At 49.7% G+C, this 20,086-nt stretch overlaps 1 protein-coding gene across 1 annotated transcript; it reads left to right on the plus strand.

The window, feature by feature from the left end:
- The first annotated feature begins 2,385 nt into the window (after window positions 1–2,385).
- Window positions 2,386–19,640, plus strand: CYP24A1 (cytochrome P450 family 24 subfamily A member 1). Its single transcript, XM_002720881.5, has 12 exons — window positions 2,386–3,043; window positions 3,186–3,376; window positions 4,476–4,569; window positions 6,368–6,464; window positions 9,944–10,035; window positions 11,028–11,139; window positions 12,348–12,493; window positions 15,140–15,306; window positions 16,751–16,829; window positions 17,678–17,875; window positions 17,975–18,095; window positions 18,526–19,640. Exons 1-11 carry the CDS (start codon window positions 2,390–2,392, stop codon window positions 18,083–18,085), a joined length of 1,941 nt encoding a protein of 646 aa, XP_002720927.4. The 5' UTR covers window positions 2,386–2,389; the 3' UTR covers window positions 18,086–18,095; window positions 18,526–19,640.
- Window positions 19,641–20,086: the final 446 nt, after the last annotated feature.

Below are 20,086 nucleotides of genomic sequence, written 5' to 3' on the forward strand. Positions count from 1 at the left end.
TCCATCTAGGGTACCTAAGGCAAAAAGACAGCACAAAATTCATGGGAAAATCCAGCAAACCTGAAATGGAAAGGATAGGGAGAAAATAACTCAAGAACTGAAATGACAGTAAGAGTTACTCTCCACTCGACTTCCGCTATGCCTGGCACTATTCCAGAAGCCAGTGCTCAGTAAGAAATGGAATGAATCTTCTGGTTGGGCTGTTCCTTTTCTCCACCATCAGCACACAAAACCACTGCATCCCACCATCCTAGACGTCGTCCCGGGACTCAGTCACACAAAACCACTGCATCCCACCATCCTAAACGCCATCATGGGACTCAGTCACACAAAACCACTGCATCCCACTGTCCTAGACGTTGTCATGGGACTCAGTCACACAAAACCACTGCACCCCACCGTCCTAGACGCCGTCATGGGACCCATTCACACAAAACCACTGCATCCCACCATCCTAGACGTCGTCACGGGACCCATTCACACAAAACCACTGCATCCCACCGTCCTAGACGCCGTCATGGGACTCATTCACAGAAACCCACTGCATCCACCATCCTAGACGCCGTCATGGGACTCAGTCACACAAACCCACTGCATCCCACCATCCTAGACGCCGTCATGGGACTCATTCTGCATCCCACCCACCCTTATTGGGGACATGCCCACATAAGGAATCTTTCCGATATTCCGAGACACCTTCCTTTCAGAAAAGGTGATACAGCACAGCATCAGATATAGATAGATATGTATAGATGATATAGATGTAGATATGGAAAGGCCCAGGTTAGAATTGGGAAAGTTTGGTTTTGAATCCCACTTGGGCCAATAGTAAGATCTGTTGGACAATCTTAGTGTCAAGGTTTTTTGTTGCTTTTGCTGCTTATTTTTTGTGCTTCTAATTTTAATTTAATTTTTTTGGCACTGGACTCAGATGAGAACTAAATGGGAAAATTGATGTGAAATGCCTAGCTCAGTGTCTGATTTATCATTAGCCCTAAAAAGCTTTCATTTGCATACTGTATAACATAGAACATGTACGTATAACATACAATCTATAGTATATAGTATATATGGTAAATAATCTATGGTATTTACCACAGACTATACATTTTATAGTGCACATAAAATAGGTATGATACATTTTGTAATATACTATGGCTAATAAATGACCAGCTATTATTTTTATTCACATAAACAGTCATTAAGCTTTCAAGAAAAATCTGAAATGGCAGTGTTCAAGCTCATGTTGGACTGCAAAAGGTTTTCAAGAACCAAACTAAATGTTGACAAGAGCCGGAGCAGGGAAGGAGCTGTCAGCCCCAGGGTCCAGACGAGCCAGTCAGGTGAGAGAAGAGCAGGAGACGGAGGCCCTCTCCTCCTCCCTGGCTGCTGGAACTCTGTGTTGCATCAGCATGAAAGACTCGGACATCTAAGACAGTCAGCAAAGGTCTCCCCCTGCCCTCCTGAATTGGGAAAGCGGGTTATACTCATGGCAGCCACCATGACTCTAGAAACTTGTGTGTGCCCTCGTGCTAGCTTAGGGTAGGCTTTGGAGGGGGTGGGGTGCAAATGGTTGAGGAGCCACCGTTTGCCCAGAGTGGCAGGGATACGAGCAGAGGGGTGCGATGGTGAATTTCCCTTGGTGAATTCTGGCACCGCCATGGCAAGCCCGCACTCTCACCACGCACTTCTGAAGAGGGGACAACTGCAGCACCTCTTCTGTACTGAGTATAGTTAGGGCAAGAGGCGTCTGTAGGCGTGGTCCCGCATTAATCCGTTCAACCCTTTTAGCAACCTAAACTGGAGCAGCCTGGAGGAAAGTCTGCGAGCTCCATGGGCTCCTCTCATTCTTGTTCACCCTCTAGGGGGAAATCCCCTCTTCACAGGCATTTTACAAAGTGTCAAATCCTCCCAGGGGCCAAGCTTCCTCCGAAAGAAGCTTAGGGCAGGCGGAAACCTGGCTCCGCGGCAGGCGCGCGCCCCTGGCAGGCGCAGCCCTCCTTCCCCTCCTTCCCCACTCGGGGACCTCGCCCGCCCAGCGTCGCGGTTGTGTAAGCGCCGGGCTGCAGCCTGGACCCGCTCCTGCCCGCCGGGCAAGGGCGGGGAGACGCGCTCGGCGCGCACCCGGTGAACTCCGGCTCCGCGTGCCTCCCTGGGGCTTCATCTCCGGGGCGGAGCCCGCAGTTCCCGCTCAGGCAGCAGCGCACCGGTCACCCGAGGCCTGGGTGCCCTCGCTCACCTCGCTGACTCCTTGTGCTTTCCGCCCCCATCCCCTCCCCCGGGTCCCGCGTCCCTCGGGGCTTGGCCAGCCCAGGCCCACTCCGCCCCCTGCGGCACGTCTATTGGCCACCCAGGGCTGCCCTGGCTCCATAAAAACTGGTCCCCGGGCATGGGCGCACGGAGAGCGACGGGAGGCAACGGCGCCACCAGCAGCATCGCTTCCACCCTGCTGGCCACCGCCCGTCAGATCGTAGAAGTCAGACTTGCAGAGTCCCCGGCAGACCCACAGTCCTCCCTCTGCTCTCCCGAGAGGCACCAAACACCGGCTACGCTCCTCCAGGCCCTGAAGCCACAGCAGGCGGGCACCTGCGCCCCGAGGCAGCTGCACAGCGCAGCGCTGCCAAGCATCTTCACCGAAGTCCTTCCTGCCCCGCGTCCCTCCTCTGTCCCCTCCGTCACACCCGCTGGCTCTCTTTGCCTCTCCTTCCCAGATTTGTCCAGACCCCAAATCTCGCCAGCGCCCCCCCGTATTTCGCCTTCCACGCGTCCGGTTTCCCGCCCTGTCATGAGCTCCCCCATCGGCAACAGCCGCTCCCTGGCCGCCTTCCTGCGGCAGCTGAGCGGCCTCGGGCAGCCCCCCAGAAGCGTGACATCCGCGGCGTGCGGGCCCCCGGAGCCGCCCGAGGTGCCCCTCTGCCCGCTGGGCGCACGTGGCGAGACGCAGGACGCGGCCGCCCTGCCCGGCCCCACCAACTGGCCACTGCTGGGCAGCCTGCTGGAGATTCTCTGGAAAGGGGGGCTCAAGAAACAGCACGACACCCTGGTAAACACCACCTCCCGACCCCGCGCCCACGCCCTCCCCGGGAGCGCGGGTGTCCCCAGGACCCCGGGGGCGGAGGGAGGAGGCTGCGCGCTCAGCTCCGCTGTGGATGCGCGCTGACTCCCGCCGCGCCGGTCCGCTGCAGGCCGGGTACCACAGGAAGTACGGCGAGATCTTCCGCATGAAGCTGGGCTCCTTCGACTCCGTGCACCTGGGCTCGCCCGGCCTTCTGGAAGCGCTGTACCGCACCGAGAGCGCCTACCCGCAGCGGCTGGAGATCAAACCCTGGAAGGCCTATCGCGACTACCGCAAGGAAGGCTACGGGCTGCTGATCCTGTGAGTCCGGCGGGCGGCACTGGGGCCAGGAATTTGGGGGAAAGGCCAGAGCGAGGGGACCCTGGGGTCCGACCCTACTTAGGAGGGGCTGAATTCAAAGCCCATTCATGGAGCAGGTGCCATCCTGAACACCAGCAGTGTCCCGGCACCTGCGTTCTCTCGGGCAGCTGGGAAGGGGCTTACTTTCCATCAGAGATACCAAAACACGATTAGTCGAACTGTCACGGTCAGATTCTTGGGAGGGATGAGGTTCTCAACTCAGCATGCCAGGCAAAGCCCTCTACACACAAAATGATCCCCCCGTGTCAGCTGAAAACTGAAACTTTACCTCCTCCGCTCTGGGCACTGCTCTTGCTTTCTGTAGAGGATGAGGTGTCACTTCCTAGGATTATCTGCAAAGGTGGGATGAGGAGGGATGTCAGGGTCCCATTTTAGTTAGAAAAATGCTCTTGTGTAATGTGACTCCTCTGCTTTTTAATTGCTAGCATTTAACAAGTAGGTGCTCTTTCTTTAAAATCCCCAAATTGTAATACCTAGTAGTTGTATGGGGGGGGGGCAGAATTACTAGAACTAAAAATCCCACTAAGGCAGGAGCATCACAAAGCTGTTGGTCAGCTAGGAGCACCTGTACAAGGGTGCGTCAAGGCAGTAGGCTTTTTACTAGCCAGGGCAGGCTCTGACTGTGGAAAAATTCTAAATTTGGGGTGTTTGGGGAATGCGAGACCCAAGTCCATGAATTGAAAGAAGTCAAGTTTTTTCCTGGATCAAATCCCAGTGGTTTGCTGAGGGACCGCTTGCGTCCCTGCTCCCTTTGGAGGGAATTAAGGCTCCAGACCCCCTAGTCCTAGCCCTACGAAGGCCCCTTCACTGCCCCAGGCTCCACCTTTCTGGTGCAGTCTGTAGCTGGGAGGAAAGGTGCTTTTTTTTAACTCTCTGGGCAAACCAGCCTGCGATATGCTAATGCGAACGCCCCTGGGTGTTTCCTGGCCTGACTGGCAGTGCTCATTTGATTGATGGTTCAGGAAGTTGCAGCGGGAGGTATCCTCGCGCCCCCTTTCCTTTTCGATCTGCTCTAAATGAAATCCTGCTTCTCTCCCAGGGAAGGAAAAGACTGGCAGAGAGTCCGGAGTGCCTTTCAAAAGAAACTAATGAAACCAGCGGAAGTCATGAAGCTGGACGCCAAAATCAATGAGGTTGGCAGACTGGCGCCGGCTTTCCTGGGACTCTTGGGGATAGAGGGATGTCCATGGGGCTTCAAGGCTCACCTACAGTGCACAGAGAAAAGCATGCCAATTGGATGATGCAGAGGTCTTCTCTTTCTTTTCCTCTCTGTAACCTCCCCATCCCAAATCCTTATTCCTCTCTCTTTACCCTTCTTTAAAGCAATATCACAATGACGAAGCAGTTAAGAGTACAGATGGTGGTATTTTACAGTCTTGAATTTAAGTCCCTGCCTTCCACCCATCGGATACCTGACCATGCTTCAGTTTCCCAGTCTACAAAGTGGGGGTAACAGTTTCTACCCCACAGGTTTGCTATGAGGATTTCATGAGAAAAAGCTTCTAAAGTTCTTAGGGACATTTGAGCTGGGTTTTGCAGGATGATAGGAGTCTGCAAGGCACAGAAGGTAAAGAGAAGCATTCAGGCCAATAGTCTGCTGACCCCACTGAGGCATGAGATGACTCAGTGTGCTGAGAACTGGACATTCAGTGGGCTGACGTGAGGGTTTCTCTGAACCAAGGCTAGTCTTCACAGTGTTTCTATGCCGGGCTCAGGCACTACCACATTACCCTTTAGCCAACAGAGGGCTAAATGGGGCTTTATGCATATGGCCATCTCTTTCTGCTCCTGTTCACTTTGGATGCTTGTTTTGAACTGAACTTGGTCCCAGATGGGGTTGTACAGGTGAAGGCTTACCAACTCGGAAGCTTCCAGCATTCACATAATTAATATACAAGAATAAGACAGGCCCAGCAAGGATTTTAGCAAATGAATCATGCATGCCCTTCCAGTTCCAGCAAATTACTGCCACATGGGGATGAAGACCCAGTGTCGCCTGGAGCAGCCATGCAATTAGTATTTTTTGATGAGCGGAAGGAAATCTATAGGTTCATGTGAAATCTCTTGATTTTTTAATGATTACAAACTCAAAGCACTTTTTCATGCACTAAATGGGCAAGCTAACCATGCCTATTGGTTCCTGGTGCAGGCTTTATAGTCATGCACAGCTGGTTTCCAGGGTTCAGAATAGCAACTCGTCAGCCATAAGTCCATGGGCAAGTGACTGAGCATCCAAAGGCTCAGCTTTCTGGTTTGTTACAGAATGGGAGGAGTGACTGTACCGACCACCACACAGGGCTGCTGTGAGGATCAGCTAGTAAATCACTTGGTTCTTCATTAAACGTGAAATGCTATTCATCTAAAAGCCTGGTTTCTGAAACCAGCATCTGAAGACCTGTGACTGTCCCGAGGTCCCAGAGCTGGGCGGTGAGGGAGCTGCATCCAGAGTTCGCAAACCTCCCGCCACCAGGTTAGACCTGCTTAGCCCAGCAATCAGAGAATAAAGAGATGCTTGCTGGCCCTGACGTGGAAGTGCAAACCTCAGGACGGCTGTGGCCTCTCCAGCCTTGAGCTGTCGTGCCCACCCAGACACTTGGCTGAGTCCTCCCTTGTGGTTTGTTTCCCCATTCTGAGTAAAAGAAACGTTTTCTGTTTCTTGAGTTGCCAGAAACATTTTTAGATGGAAAGCTGAAACCTAAGCTTCAGGGTGGCTTCAGAGAGAACTCGGGAAATAACCCCAGACCAGGTTGTTAGAGGACAAGGTGGGTTCCCAGAGGAATGCCTCATCAAATAATGTGAGGTCGGAAGGAATCACATTATAGGCCGAGAATACACAATGTAGCAAAACCCGGAGTTCTCACACTAAGCTTGAAACTTTTGTTTTCCTTCAATGGCATTAAAATGTATCCTTTACGGTTGGTTTCTTTCAAGGTCCTGGCTGATTTTATGGGTAGAATGGATGAACTCTGTGATGAAAGAGGCCACATTGGAGACCTCTACGGTGAACTGAACAAGTGGTCATTTGAAAGTAAGTTGTTTTCTCGTGGGGTTCATTTGATTTTGTAAGCAACAAGGGGGGATAACACACAGCTATTGGTGATTATTCTATTGCTGGTAGGGCCCTTTGCATGCCTCTTTTAGCCACTTCATTTACGCCTTGCACCATAGGGTGTTTCTGAAGTCGTTGAACACCTACTATGTGCAGGTACTGCGCTAGGTGCCAGGGACACAGCAATGAATGAAACAGGCAACATGCTTGCCCTCCTGGAGCCCAGATACTAGGGATGACGATGGATATGTAAAACATTTTACTCACACTCTGTCAGGGAGCAAGAGTAATGGAGTTAAGAAAGAGAAGTGCCTGGGCGAGAGAAATCCTCTCTAGTAGGAAGATATCTGAGGTGAGACTTAGGGAAGGAGCAAGGCATGGGGGTTACTGGAAACGGGCATTCCAGGCAGTGTTGATGGGAAGTGCAAATGCCCAGGAGAGAAGAAGCAGGAATGCTACATCTGAGAAACATAGAGGCTGCTGATGGGAGTGGATCATGATGAGCAAGGGACAAAGGACAGGAGGCTATGAAACAAGACAAGGTCAAGAGAGGCAGACACCAGGTCCCAGCGAGAACTTGAACTCCTAACCTTATCACATGGTGTGGTAAGGACACAAGAAGAGAGTAGCACAGCAGCCAGCTCATAGAAGGCCTACAAACCAAGGACCAGAGCTTGGATTTGAGCCTGTGAGAGGGCAGAGCTATGCTGGAAGGCTTTTAGCATGGAGTGACCTAGTCGGTTTTGCTGGAAGGATCATTTTGGCTGCTGAAGAGAGGGACTGGAGAAGGAGCCTTTCGTGGTGACCTGACCCCATCAGATCAGCTTCTTTTAATATTTGTGGACCAACTGTCTCAACACATTAGAAATGTCTGCGCAAATAAAAAGCATAGGAGGTACTAAGAGAAACAGGAACCAATGGAGCGACCAGTTACAGAGGAGAAAAGAAGTGAATGTTTTGGAATTTCCCGCTGAAAGTACTAATTAAGGAGCAAGGAATGCATTTGGTTGCAAGTCAAGGAACACTTGACTCTGGTGGTTTCACAGATGTTGTCTAGCAGTAGGCGACGTCTCGAGGAAGGCAGCCCACAGCTGCCATTCCAGGGTGCACTCACACCCCAAACCCTTTCCAGCTTCCAGCTCACTCAGCCTTGGTGCACGGTGGCGGGCGGGCGGCAGCTGCTGCTCCTGGCCTTGCTCCTGCATTCTAGGCAAAATGGAGGAAAGGGGGAGGAGCTAAGGCAGAGGCCCTGGTCTCCCTTTGTCAGGAAAGTAAAATGAGGACTTTGTGTAGGTTTCACTGACCAAGACTGGGTCATGCAGTTACTGTGGCTGCTACAAAGGAGGCTGGGAGAGCAGGCAACAGGTGTGTCATCAGAGTCTTAACTGTGAGTTTTTTATCTGACACACTAAAAAACTTGGCTTCTTCTAGGGAAGAGATGGGAGAGAGGATGAATATTGAGCAGGACGTTATCAATGTCTGCTCTACATGAGATCAATGATAAACTCCAGCAAAAGGAGGTATTTCAGGAGAGATTCATTCTCGTGTAGTGAATGCAAACGAATGCATTTGCACAGTGGCAACTGCGTGCATTTGATTTGAAACGGGTACCCCCAGATTCCACACACATGGGAAAACAGCCCTCCTGGCTGCTGCTCCCACCCAAGCTTAGTGTTTCCGAAACCCTGGAATGTGTGGGTGGGTTGGTCCTGCTGCTACCGTGGGGCTGTGACCCCCCAAATGCCCTGCAGAAGTTTGTGCTGTTGAGTGTTTTATTAACAAAGAGGGCCAGTGAAACAGTGATCACCCGGTAAGCAGTCAGTTCCCACATTTCATACATTGAGGAACTGCATACCACCTGGTGACAGAGCTACCTTCCATTTGCACTAATGCTCTAGGTTTACTTTGAGAACTCAGAACATGTCCATAAATCCAAAGTGAGAACCACTCCATAAATAGGCCACTGTAAACATCAGCAACTTTGTTTTGAAAGTTCATGTAACACTGTGAGCTACCCTAATCCTCCCAGGGGTACCCGAACCATGCTTCGGTGAACACAAACAGGAGGAAACGTGGAAAGGTTGAGTAAGGAGAGTGGAGTTTGCGGAACATGGATGGGCAGGCTCAGCATCCTTAGTCCGAAAATCCACAATCGGAAACGCTCCCAGATCCAACCCTTTCTGAGCACTGACTGACACCCCAAGGGGAAACCTTCAGACACTGCAACTTAGCTTCATGCACAAAAATTATTCTACATATGGTATAAAATGACCTTCAGGCTCTGGGCAGCAGGGGTATGAGGAACATAAATGAATTTTGTGTTTGGACTTGAGTCCCATCCTCAAGGTACCTCATTAGGCATAGGCAAATGTCCCATAATTCCAAAAAATCTGAAATCAGAAACCCTTTGGGACTTGTGCATTTTGGGTGAGGGAGAGTCACCTGCAGTCCGGAGAGTTAGGGAGCTGTGCTGCCCCAGGTGTCTCAGGCCTCAGCTTCGTCATCATAGCTCAGTTATTTACCCTGCGGGTCCAATGGCAGAGCTGGTTATCCACCCACCAAAAGGCAGTGATGGTGGTCCTGGCTCTCAAAAGAAAATGGCTATAGGAAATCATTTCTAGGACCACAAGGAAGCTTTTAGGAGGGTGCATGGTAGACATACTACAGCACGGCCAGTGTTAGGGTGTTACTGACTCCATGCTCCTGCAGGACAAGGCCTTTGTTCTTGGGGGTCACTGCCAAAGTGTTGCACTGTGAAGCCTTGTGCACGGTGACGGAGCCTTCACACGCTCAGCACACAGACACCTGCACATGGACACGCACACACACAGAGGGCAGTACGCAAGCTCTTACTGGTCACTGCGTTCTGCATTCAGTGTGGAGCACAGAGAAGACAGATGTGTTATACTGTTCTGTCTTTTCTGCAGGAAAAAAATTTCAAAATAAAGACTTGAGGATTTTAGTTTTTAAAAGTTTATGTCAAAATGAGGAAATGGAAATCCATCTACCCATCTATCTAATCTTTCTATCAAAACTAGCCCAATACATGGCACACTGTGGGGACTCACTCCCTAAGTCCTGCATCTCCATGTCTTCCTCTCACCAATTGGCTTCCCTTTGGTCAAAACAGGAACAGAAGCCAACACACCTCTCCAATAATGCAGCTGGGCTATGGGCATAGCACAGCCCTGACTGGTTGCACCTTGGACACAGCCCGTGGCTCACTACACCAGAACACTGTGCCTCTGGCCAAGAGGTCCAAGGGGAGGGATCATTGCACCCAGAGATATTTGCAGAACAAGGGATCCTGTTCCCTTCCCTTGGATTGTCTTTCTTCCCATGTTCTTGGGCTTCTGCTTGTCCTTTAACAAGACACAGAATGCAGTCTATTAGCCAGCTAATCGCAGACTCCAGTGTCGCTGTGACTGTGTAACAGTGGTGATTATTTTCAATAACAGGTATCTGCCTGGTGTTGTATGAGAAGAGATTTGGGCTCCTTCAGAAGAATGCAAGGGATGATGCTTTGAACTTCATTGCGGCCATCAAAACAGTAAGCATCCCCACTGGGAGACCAGGTTTTCCTGAGTGATGCTTTACAGCACTGAACGCTTGTGCATCACAGCACTTCCTGAGGGTGGTGTGCCTACGTCTTATTTCAGTAGCCAAGTGTTCACTTTGATGTGTGTTACGCACTTTAATTTATGCAAGTGTGCAGATGCACATATCACAAATAAGCACGAGACACCCATGATGTCTTTCTTTAGGCAAGGTTAAAATAGGTATTGCGATTGAAAGTCAGTTGATTAACAGAGTTTTTAAGAAGCACCTGGGCCAGCGCCACGGCTCACTAGGCTAATCCTCTGCCTTGCAGTGCCGGCACACTGGGTTCTAGTCCCGGTTGGGGCGCCAGATTCTGTCCTGGTTGCCCCTCTTCCAGGCCAGCTCTCTGCTGTGGCCAGGGAGTGCAGTGGAGGATGGCCCAAGTACTTGGGCCCTGTACCCCATGGGAGACCAGGATAAGTACCTGGCTCCTGGCTTCAGATCAGCCGCGGCGGCCATTGGAGGGTGAACCAACAGCAACAGGAAGACCTTTCTCTCTGTCTCTCTCTCTCACTGTCCACTCTGTCAAAAAAAAAAAAAAAAAAAAAAAGCACCTGAAGTTTTACAGATTTTAAATATTTGAGTAGTTTAGAAAGTGTGTGGATATGACAGATGGAATAGCAGAGGCTTGGAAATTATTAGAAGCGGAAGTATATGTGAAAGTTAAAGTCTTCCCTTTCTTATTATTTCATTTTAATTTTTGGTGATTCAGTCCTAAGACCTAACATCTGTTATTGAATACACCCACTGGAAAATCATCTCATAGGTGACTTTGGGTAAACGTGGGCACTGCCTGCAGGACCAGCGTGGAGCAGGCGGGGCTGTCTTTGAGTTCTGCTCTTTGAGGAGCACAGGGGCTGTGGCGTGGAGTAGTGTCCTTCCAGGATGTAAGTCCATGTGAAAGGAGACGCTGGAAGCTAGAGGTGTTGGTGTTTCCCGCAGATGATGAGCACGTTTGGGAGGATGATGGTCACGCCTGTCGAGCTGCACCGGAGCCTCAACACCAAGATCTGGCAGGCCCACACGCTGGCCTGGGACACTATTTTCAGATCAGGTAAAGGGGCCGTCTTTACCTGGGGCCAAGACAGCCCCCGCAGCCCTGCCTCCCAGCTGCTGTGGCGCGGTCTTCAAGGGTCTGCTTGGTCTCACTGCCTTGGCCCTACCATAGGGTTGCTCCTCCTGGGTCGTTCAGGCTTTGCACACAAATGGGTTTGGGACCCCTCTCGTGTAGAGTGCTAGGGGAAGGAAGGAGACAGCCTTCTGTAGTCTCCTTTGGGAACTAAGAATGGCTTAGAAAGCAAGAGTTTTGAAGTCAACATCCCTGAGTTCATGGGTATGGTGGCTTGGTCAAATGTGCTGGCAGCTTTTCATCCTCACTTGCCTGGTCTCTAAAATGGGCTAACAATAATAATAGTCCCTACCTCAGTACCTAATATAGATAGCCTACCAATAATAAAAGTGTCATACTTTCTCAGTGTGTCAGAGCTGTTTCTGCTGCACGATGGAGGGATTTTGTTCACACACAGATTCATCTAATCTGCACTACAGATCTATACAGCGGGTCCATTAGCCATCCATGAGGTGACATTAAGTAAGGTCACACGTGGGGCGATGGTGAGGCCAGGGCTGAGGCCAGGAGGAAGGGTCCCAGCCCTCAAACCCTGATGCCGTACCACACAGCAGCAGCAGCAGCAGCAGCCGTATTCCTAGTCTGGTGGCTGCTTGCATAATCGACCGAAGGGAAGGAGCCACCTGCCCAGAATGTGCTTTACAGATGCTAGAAACCTACAGCAGTATTGTCAGCACGCGTGGACACTCCGCTTATGCACACATGGTGTGTGTGTGTGTTTGGTGATTCCTAGACCCAAGTTTCGATCCTGGAAGTAAGCGCAAATCCCACCTCCCTCTCATGCTGGTCTCTTTCAAACCCCGAGATCATCTTGCTGCTCACACACGGCCTGCAGACCAGCAGCACCTGCACCCCTTGGGAACTTGGTAAAGATGCAGATTTCCAGGCCCACTCTAGGCCCCTGAGTCAGGCTCTGCATTTTAAGATGCCGTGGTGATCCCGATGCAGGTTAGAGTTTGCGCATGCACAAACCCTTGTTTAACAAGAAGGCAGCATCAGCTTAGTTCTGGAACTATCAGCGTGCCTGCAAAGTCCCTAGAGATGCTGCAAGGATCTCGGCCTTGGCTTCCCTCTCATTCTTTCCCTCCTACTTTTCAACTGATGCCCCCCCCCCCTTCCTCTCCTCCTAACAGTCAAGTCTTGTGTCGACAACCGGCTAGAGAAATATTCCCAGCAGCCCAGCGCGGACTTCCTTTGTGATATTTACCACCGCAGTCAGCTTTCCAAGAAAGAGCTGTATGCTGCCGTCACGGAGCTCCAGCTGGCCGCGGTGGAGACGGTGAGTGAGGCCTTGGTGCAGGGTGCTCAAGTCACAGAGAGGAGAGAGAGCTGGGGCCAGCGTTGTGGCGTAGCAGGTAAAGCTGCCACCTGCAGTGCCAGCATCCCATATGGGCTCCAGTTCAAGTGTGGGCTGTTTCTCTTCCACTCCAGCTCTCTGCTATGGCCTGAGAAAGCAGTAGAAGATGGCTCAAGTCCTTGGGCTCCTACACCCATGTGGGAGACCCAGAGGAAGCTCCAGGCTCCTGGCTTCAGATTTTCCCAGCTCTGGCCATTGCAGCCATCTGGGGAATGTACCAGCAGATGGAAGACCTCTCTCTCTCTGCCTCTGCATAACTCTGCCTTTCAAATAAATAAATAAGTCTTGAGAGAGAGAGAGAGAATATGAATGAGAATATCTTCTACGCACTGGTTCACTCCACAATGGCCAAGACAGATCCAGGCTGACGCCAGGAGCCTAGAAGTCCATCTGGGTCTCCCATGTAGGTGACAGGGTCCCAAGCACTTAGGCCATCATCTGCTGTCTTCCTCGGTGCAACAGCAGGGAGCTCGACTGGAAGTGGAGCAGCTGGGACTTGAGCTGGTGCTCCTATGGGATGCTGCCACTGCAGGAGGTGGCTTACCCTGCTGTGCCACACACTGGCCTCTCTTAGTGCTTTTTTGCCTAAAGGAAATGTAGAATTTTCTACATCTGGGAACAAAGGTCTCATCTCCTCACACTCCATAGGGTTGATAAAAGCAGTGTATTTTAGGTCACTTTCCTATGGAACCACTTACCCTGAGATTCCATAGAATGATCAAAGTAATCAGTTATTCTTACTTTTTCTAACTAATGTGAGCCCTATGAGGGAGTAATATTGGAACTGATTCTGTAGTGATGAGAAGGAGCCCATCACAGCAATACTTGGTCAAGAACACTCTGGGCAGCAAAACAGCATGTGCAAAGGCCCTGGGGCAGAAAGGGAAATGAGGCCAGAGAGCTGGCAAATGTGGTCAGAGTTGAGACTGGAGAAGTCAGTGAGGCACGCTGGCCAGAGCCAGGTGAGCCTCTGTGGGGCATCTGGATTTCGCTCCTCTATGATGGGGATCTCTTGGAGCATCTTTAGTGAGGGAGTCACCTGATCAGTTTCTGATTTGAAAAGCGGACTCTGATGGAGGCTGGAGTATGACCTTGGTGGGAGGGAGCGTGGACGCAGAGGCCAGAGGAGGAGGCTGGGGGTCTCCACCACAGAGGCCAAGCCAGGAGAGTTTGTGTCCAGGAACGTTCCCAGGCCGCGGCCTCTCGGACCAGCCCCACGGTCTTCCTAGAGTCCAAGCCTCAGCCATCCTCTGCCCTCGGGTTGCTCTGTGCGGCACGGTGGTACGGGGCTCGCTGATACAGTATAAACTTCCTCCGTGTCTGTTTTCTCCTGGCTATTCTGAACGTCGCCTTGGGAAAATCAGAGAAATCTGGAAGTGCATCTAATTGAGTGGTTCTGCCCGCTTCCTGTTTTGCAAAGTGGGCTCGGGTAATAATGCCATTCACGGTTTATTTGTGGCTGAAGCTGCCACACCTCGGACATGGGGAAGGCTGCCTGGGAGGCATCTCCTTCCAAAAATAAGAAATAACCATGGGCTCCGATGGCGTTGCACTTTGTCCGTCCGCGTGAGTGGCACGGGCACTTAGTGGCAGCGTCTTCCTGTCTACAGCGGGAGGACGCGGCGGCCAGTTTCAGGGCACTATCTGGCTGCAATAGCTAGGAAAGGCCCAAAACAAATACGGATGACGAGGAGGGGTGACTGTTATGTAACTGAAAACCACACTGACTGCTTCCATCAACACTTTTCCTCTTCCCTTTGCCTTGGGGAGGAAACGGAGGCCACTTCAAAGGCCCCGCGAGAGCCTCTGTCAGGAACTGCCCGGTCCTCAATGCTCAGCTCCGCACTAGAACTGCCTATTCTGGTGCTGGCAGTCTCTGACCAGGGCTTCCTGCACGTCCCTCAACCCCTGAGTGTAGATAACGCCCTTTTATTTTGTGGTAACTTTTTGGGGCATGGGTAAAAAAGCAAAAAAAAAAAAAAGTTTTCTTGTGCATTTCATTTGCGCTGTCAACTTTTTTTAAAACTCTCTTTTTAGCCATGCTCCAAGGACTTCACTCATTTACAGCATTTTTAATGGAAGTTTCTAATGAGACTTTTCACTGTTGAAACCTATAAATTCACACTTGGTCCTAAGAAAAAACAGAGGATCCCTATATCCATCCCCCCGTCTCCTCCAGGGCTAGTGGCCCGCAGAACCATAAAACATGATCACAGCCTTGCAGCTGGCATGGAGAGAATCCCCAGTGTTACCCTGTTTCACCAGCCTTCCTGTGCTCAGCAGAGGTCAAACAATTACTGCATCAAACCCTATTTTAAATGTCCTAATGCAGTTTTTTCTCTGTTGCATTCTAGTTAACAGTCCCTCAAGCAGTAGCCATCCTTAGTCAACACATTTTGCAAAACAAGTGTGACTTTTCATATCACTGCATTTGTTTAAGGCACAGCTACCAAGGGCCAGAGAAGAGACAGAACTGGCCTATTTGCCGAGCGCCACCTCTGTGCACACAGCAGTACTGCAAGGCACTTTATTTGCAGAAACTCAGTTTTGTGTCCATTTGGCTTTCAGACAGCAAACAGCTTAATGTGGGTGCTCTACAACTTATCTCGTCACCCTCAAGTCCAGCAGGAGCTTCTGAAGGAAATTCAGCGTGTACTGCCTGGTCACCGGGTGCCACGGGCAGAGGATTTGAGCAACCTGCCATACTTAAAAGCCTGCCTCAAAGAATCAATGAGGTAAGAAGACACGCATGCCCACGGCAGCATGAATGAATGTGTCAGGAATCTGCCCTCCTAGCCGGCGCTGCGGCTCACTAGGCTAATCCTTTGCCTTGTGGCGCCAGCACACCGGGTTCTAGTCCCGGTCAGGGCACTGGATTCTGTCCTGGTTGCCCCCCTTCCAGGCCAGCTCTCTTCTGTGGCCAAGGAGTGCAGTGGAGGATGGCCCAAGTCCTTGGGCCCTGCACCCCATAGGAGACCAGGATAAGTACCTGGCTCCTGCCATCGGATCAGCGCGGTGCGCCGGCCGCAGCGGCCATTGGAGGGTGAACCAATGGCAAAGGAAGATCTTTCTCTCTGTCTGTCTCTCTCACTGTCCACTCTGCCTGTCAAAAAAAAAAAAAAAAAAAAAAAAAGGAATCTGCTCTCCTAAATGTGTCACAAGGATTCCCCCACTCGTACACAGCTCCCCCTGTTGACAATAAACATTTGTCACCCTGAGAAATCAACAGCCTTTTCTATTACTCATTTCCTAGACTTGGGCAAACGCTAGTGAGTCTTGGTAAGCTGGTGTCTTCCCCTTTAAATCCATAAAACTACTCTTTTTTTTTTTAAGAAATACTTTTTTATGTATTTGAAATACAGAGTTATGGGGGGGGAGGAAGAGAAAGAAGAGAGAGAGAATCTTCCATCTGCCTGTTCACTCCCCACATGGCCACAATGGCCAGGTCTGGGCCAGGCCAAAGCCAGGAGTCAGGAGCTTCATCTGGGTCTCCACGTGGGTAGCAGTAGACCAAGCACTTGGGCCAGCTTCTGCTGCTTTTCTCTGGTCATTAGCAGGGAGTTGGATCAGACGTGGAGCAGCTGGGACACGAATTGGCATCCTTATGGGATGCCAGGGGTGCTATACCACAATGCTGGCCCCCAGTAAAACTACTAATGGATGCTATCAGCAATAATTAAGATCAAGGCATGAATGAGGGACACGAGAGGCAGGCTTAGTGCAACCTGTATTGTTATATAAGGAGACACAGAAACATCTTTATTTTTGAGCCTCTTACCAAATGCTCTTTGCAAATTCTTTCTAAATACTTTCTGGGAAAAAAAACTCCCATCTTGGACTTAGAAGGAAACAGTGTTAGTTTCGTGGAGGGTATAGAGCGGAGACAGAGAACAAGCCATCAGCCTTCATGGCAAAGCAGGAAGCACGTGCACTGAGGAGCGAGAAAACCACCACTGACAGCCAGCGGGAGCCTCAAACTGACCTTGATCATCAGAGAGACAGCAACAAAACGTGCACTTGTTGGCAAACAGACAGGTCTTCTTGAAGAGCTGTGACGCGTTTCCCTCTGGAGTGCGAGCGAGAGCGGCACTCCCTGGTGGGGCCCGAGCTGCTCTCCTGCTGACCCTGGACACAGAACCAGGGGCCGCACCCACCTTTACTGCACACTCTGTGTTTCAGGCTGACTCCGACCGTGCCGTTCACAACTCGGACGCTCGACAAGGCAACAGTTCTGGGTGAATACGCTTTACCCAAAGGGGTAAGTAGAATTTGTAGAATTTGAACATTCTGTAGCTTATATAACTTGGAGGTATACCTTCCAAATACTTAGCACATCTCCCTAAAACTGGTCACCAGGAGAGCAGTCATTTTGCAAACACACAGGTGGTGATACAAGGTTGACCAGGTGCATAGTACAGGATTAGGAATAACTGCTGTGGTGCTGTAGGGACAGAGACTCAAATTCAGTTCCACCTTTATTTGTAGTCTCAAGTTAGTTACCTGACCTCTGTGAGAGTCAACTACTCAGCTGCAGAATGGGGAGAATAATAGAATCTATTCCATGGGGTTCTTTCTTCTCTCTCTCTCTCTCTCTCTCTTTCTTTGAAAGGCAGAGTTACAGAGAGGCAGAGGCAGAGAGGGAGGGAGAGAGGGCCACTCCCCAGAAGGCTGCAACAGCCAGAGCTGAGCTGATCTGAAGCCAGGAGCCAGGAGCTTCTTCCAGGTCTCCCATATGGGTGCAGGAGCCCAAGGACTTGGGCCATCTTCCACTGCCTTCCCAGGCCATAGCTGAGAGCTGGATTGGAAGTAGAGCAGCCGGGACTCAAACTGAACCCCACATGGGATGCTAGTACTGCAGGCAGCAATTTTACCCACTATCCAAGTACTGGCCCCATGGGGTTGTTGTGAGATTGTGATGCAAGATGTGAACATTCTTTACCTATTTATTACCTGGTATTATTGTAAACACTCACTGAATATTGACAATCATCATCTCCACAAATTTGTGAGTTAGCTTTGCATACGTAAGGTCGTCACTCTGTCAATTTTGCTGTTCAAATGTTCTCTTCTGCTTATTTCAAATGTTATGTGTTTGTGTGTTTTTAGACGGTGTTGATGCTAAATACCCAGGTGTTGGGGTCCAGTGAAGACAACTTTGAAGATTCACAGCAGTTCAGACCCGAACGTTGGCTTCAGGACAGGAAGAAGATTAATCCGTTTGCACATCTTCCGTTTGGGGTTGGGAAGAGAATGTGCATTGGTCGCAGGCTGGCCGAGCTCCAGCTCCACTTGGCTCTTTGCTGGGTAAGGCCCTCCCTGGATTTCTGCCCTTGTTTCTGTGCTCTTCAATAGAGCAGGAGAACAGAGAGGGCGATTCTGCTATTTTGTGCGTGTGTGTTGCAGATTGTCCGCAAATACGCCATCGTGGCCACAGACAACGAGCCCGTGGAGAGGCTGCACTTGGGCATCATGGTGCCAGGCCGGGAGCTCCCCATCGCCTTCTGCCAGCGATAGGACCCCTCAGGTGAGCTTGGCCAGCGTTCGTAGCTCCTGCAAGGTGCTGGGAGCGACAAAGGGGTGAGCCAAGCTGGAAAGTCGGCCAGACTTGGGTTTAGACTCCCGAGCCCTGGGTGACCTTGTGAAGTTACTTAACTTCCCTGCCTCCACTTTTTGCATTTGTCAAATGGGGACCAAAATAATAACTATGGTATAGAACTGATGTGAATACCAGTGACTTTGCCCACAGCCTGGCATTCAGTAAATGTTCAGTAAATGCCAGCTGCTGTAGTGTTCACGTACGAACAGCAGAGGCTGGCACAGTTCTCTAGATGGAGGATCTCTGTCTCTCCCTCTGTCACTCTGCATTTCAAGTAAATAAACAAATATTTTTTAAAAAATCCTCTCATTTAACTATACTTCTTTGTTATATACTTTGGATTCGCCTTATTTTCCAGCCTTTTCCCATCCAGACCAAGAACAGCAATCGTTACCTCACACAAGTATGGTGCCTTCGGCTTCTGCATTACTGGAAAGCAAACATCAACAACCACAGCATGCAACGTTCAAGCTCAGGTGTCCATTCTCTTCTTCACAACTGTTCCAGAAGCTGTGCTGGCTGTGTGATGATGGTATGTTCCAAGATGATAACCAACCCAGGGAAGCATGTTGAGTGTTGGCATACGAGACCCTCCGGGGCCTACTGCTGGTTTACATGCAGCCAGTGTCAGCACCATCCTCGCTCAGATTTCTCAGGAGCTGGTTTATTTTGTGTCTTCCACAAAATAAAACGTTACAGAGCAATCAAAGAACACACATTTTAAGAAGCACTTTAAGGGAGTTGGAGCGTCCAACATAAGAATGCTTTAATGGTTTACTGTGGCATCATTTTTCCCAGTGACTCTGAAATTCTTTATTTCGTTCGTGTATTTCCTCTATGACATGGGGGTGTGGATAAATCAACAGTTTCTAAACTGTGTATTTGTGTGTACAGGGTTGTGTGTGGCTCTACTGGCCATTTGCTTCAGTCGTTTATGTATAAACTACACCTGATTTAGGATCTGTGGTGCAGGGCAATGATCTGAAATTCAGTCAGAGCTTAAAAATTTCATGACGACTTTCAGAAAGTGACTTTCCATGCCTCAGTTTCCCGACAGTCAGTAGGACACAAGTAAAGTGTGCATATATTAGAGATTAACTATATAATACCTTTCATATATTGTGAGTTCCTTGGAAAACGGGATTTTATAAATGTAAAATGCAGACATCTATAAGACTTTAAATGTTATGTTTACACATCATTTGTACATTTTTTGTTACTACTTTTCCTGAAAGCAGACTATATATTTCTGGATATTTGATAAAGATTTCCCTTTTCAGGTTATGTTCTTGGAATATTTCAGAAATGTACATTTCTATCTTTATATGTGGATACATGCATATCACTAGATATTTTCTTTCTCTCTGCTGTGAAAGTATTTTTAGAATTATAAATCCATATGAGTTGTTGTATCTGATCTATATATATATTTGAATTCTCTGAAAGTAAGAATAAAAGTTTTTAAATATTTGAGAGAGTTGTTCTCTTCATTGTATTGTTATGACAAAATTTTGAAAATTCAAACTTGGTCTTAGCAGGAGAAAATAGTCTCCCATGGCCACTTTACCAACTTCATATCAAAAATCTACCCTCACAAACATCTAGGTTTTGGAAAAGCAATTTTACTGAAAGATGATTCTCTGGATTGCAAAATAATTTTGCATGTTTCGGCTGCTTAAATATTTTATAGGTAAATTCATTCTGCTCCAATACCCACCCACCCCAACGCTGGCTGTAACCATTAGAACCTCTTGCCTGGATCACTCCAGTAATTCCCAGTTGATCCCCCAACTCTTACTTCCATCTGTCTTCAACACAAAACCCAAACCTAATCATGTCTCGTCCCTAGTCTGCAGCTTCCCGTTGCTCTAACGCAAAGAACCACATATGTAAAGTGGGCCCCCACCGAGCTCCAGACC

The sequence above is a fragment of the Oryctolagus cuniculus genome, chromosome 11 (assembly GCF_964237555.1).
Source record: "Oryctolagus cuniculus chromosome 11, mOryCun1.1, whole genome shotgun sequence".
NCBI lineage: Eukaryota > Metazoa > Chordata > Mammalia > Lagomorpha > Leporidae > Oryctolagus > Oryctolagus cuniculus.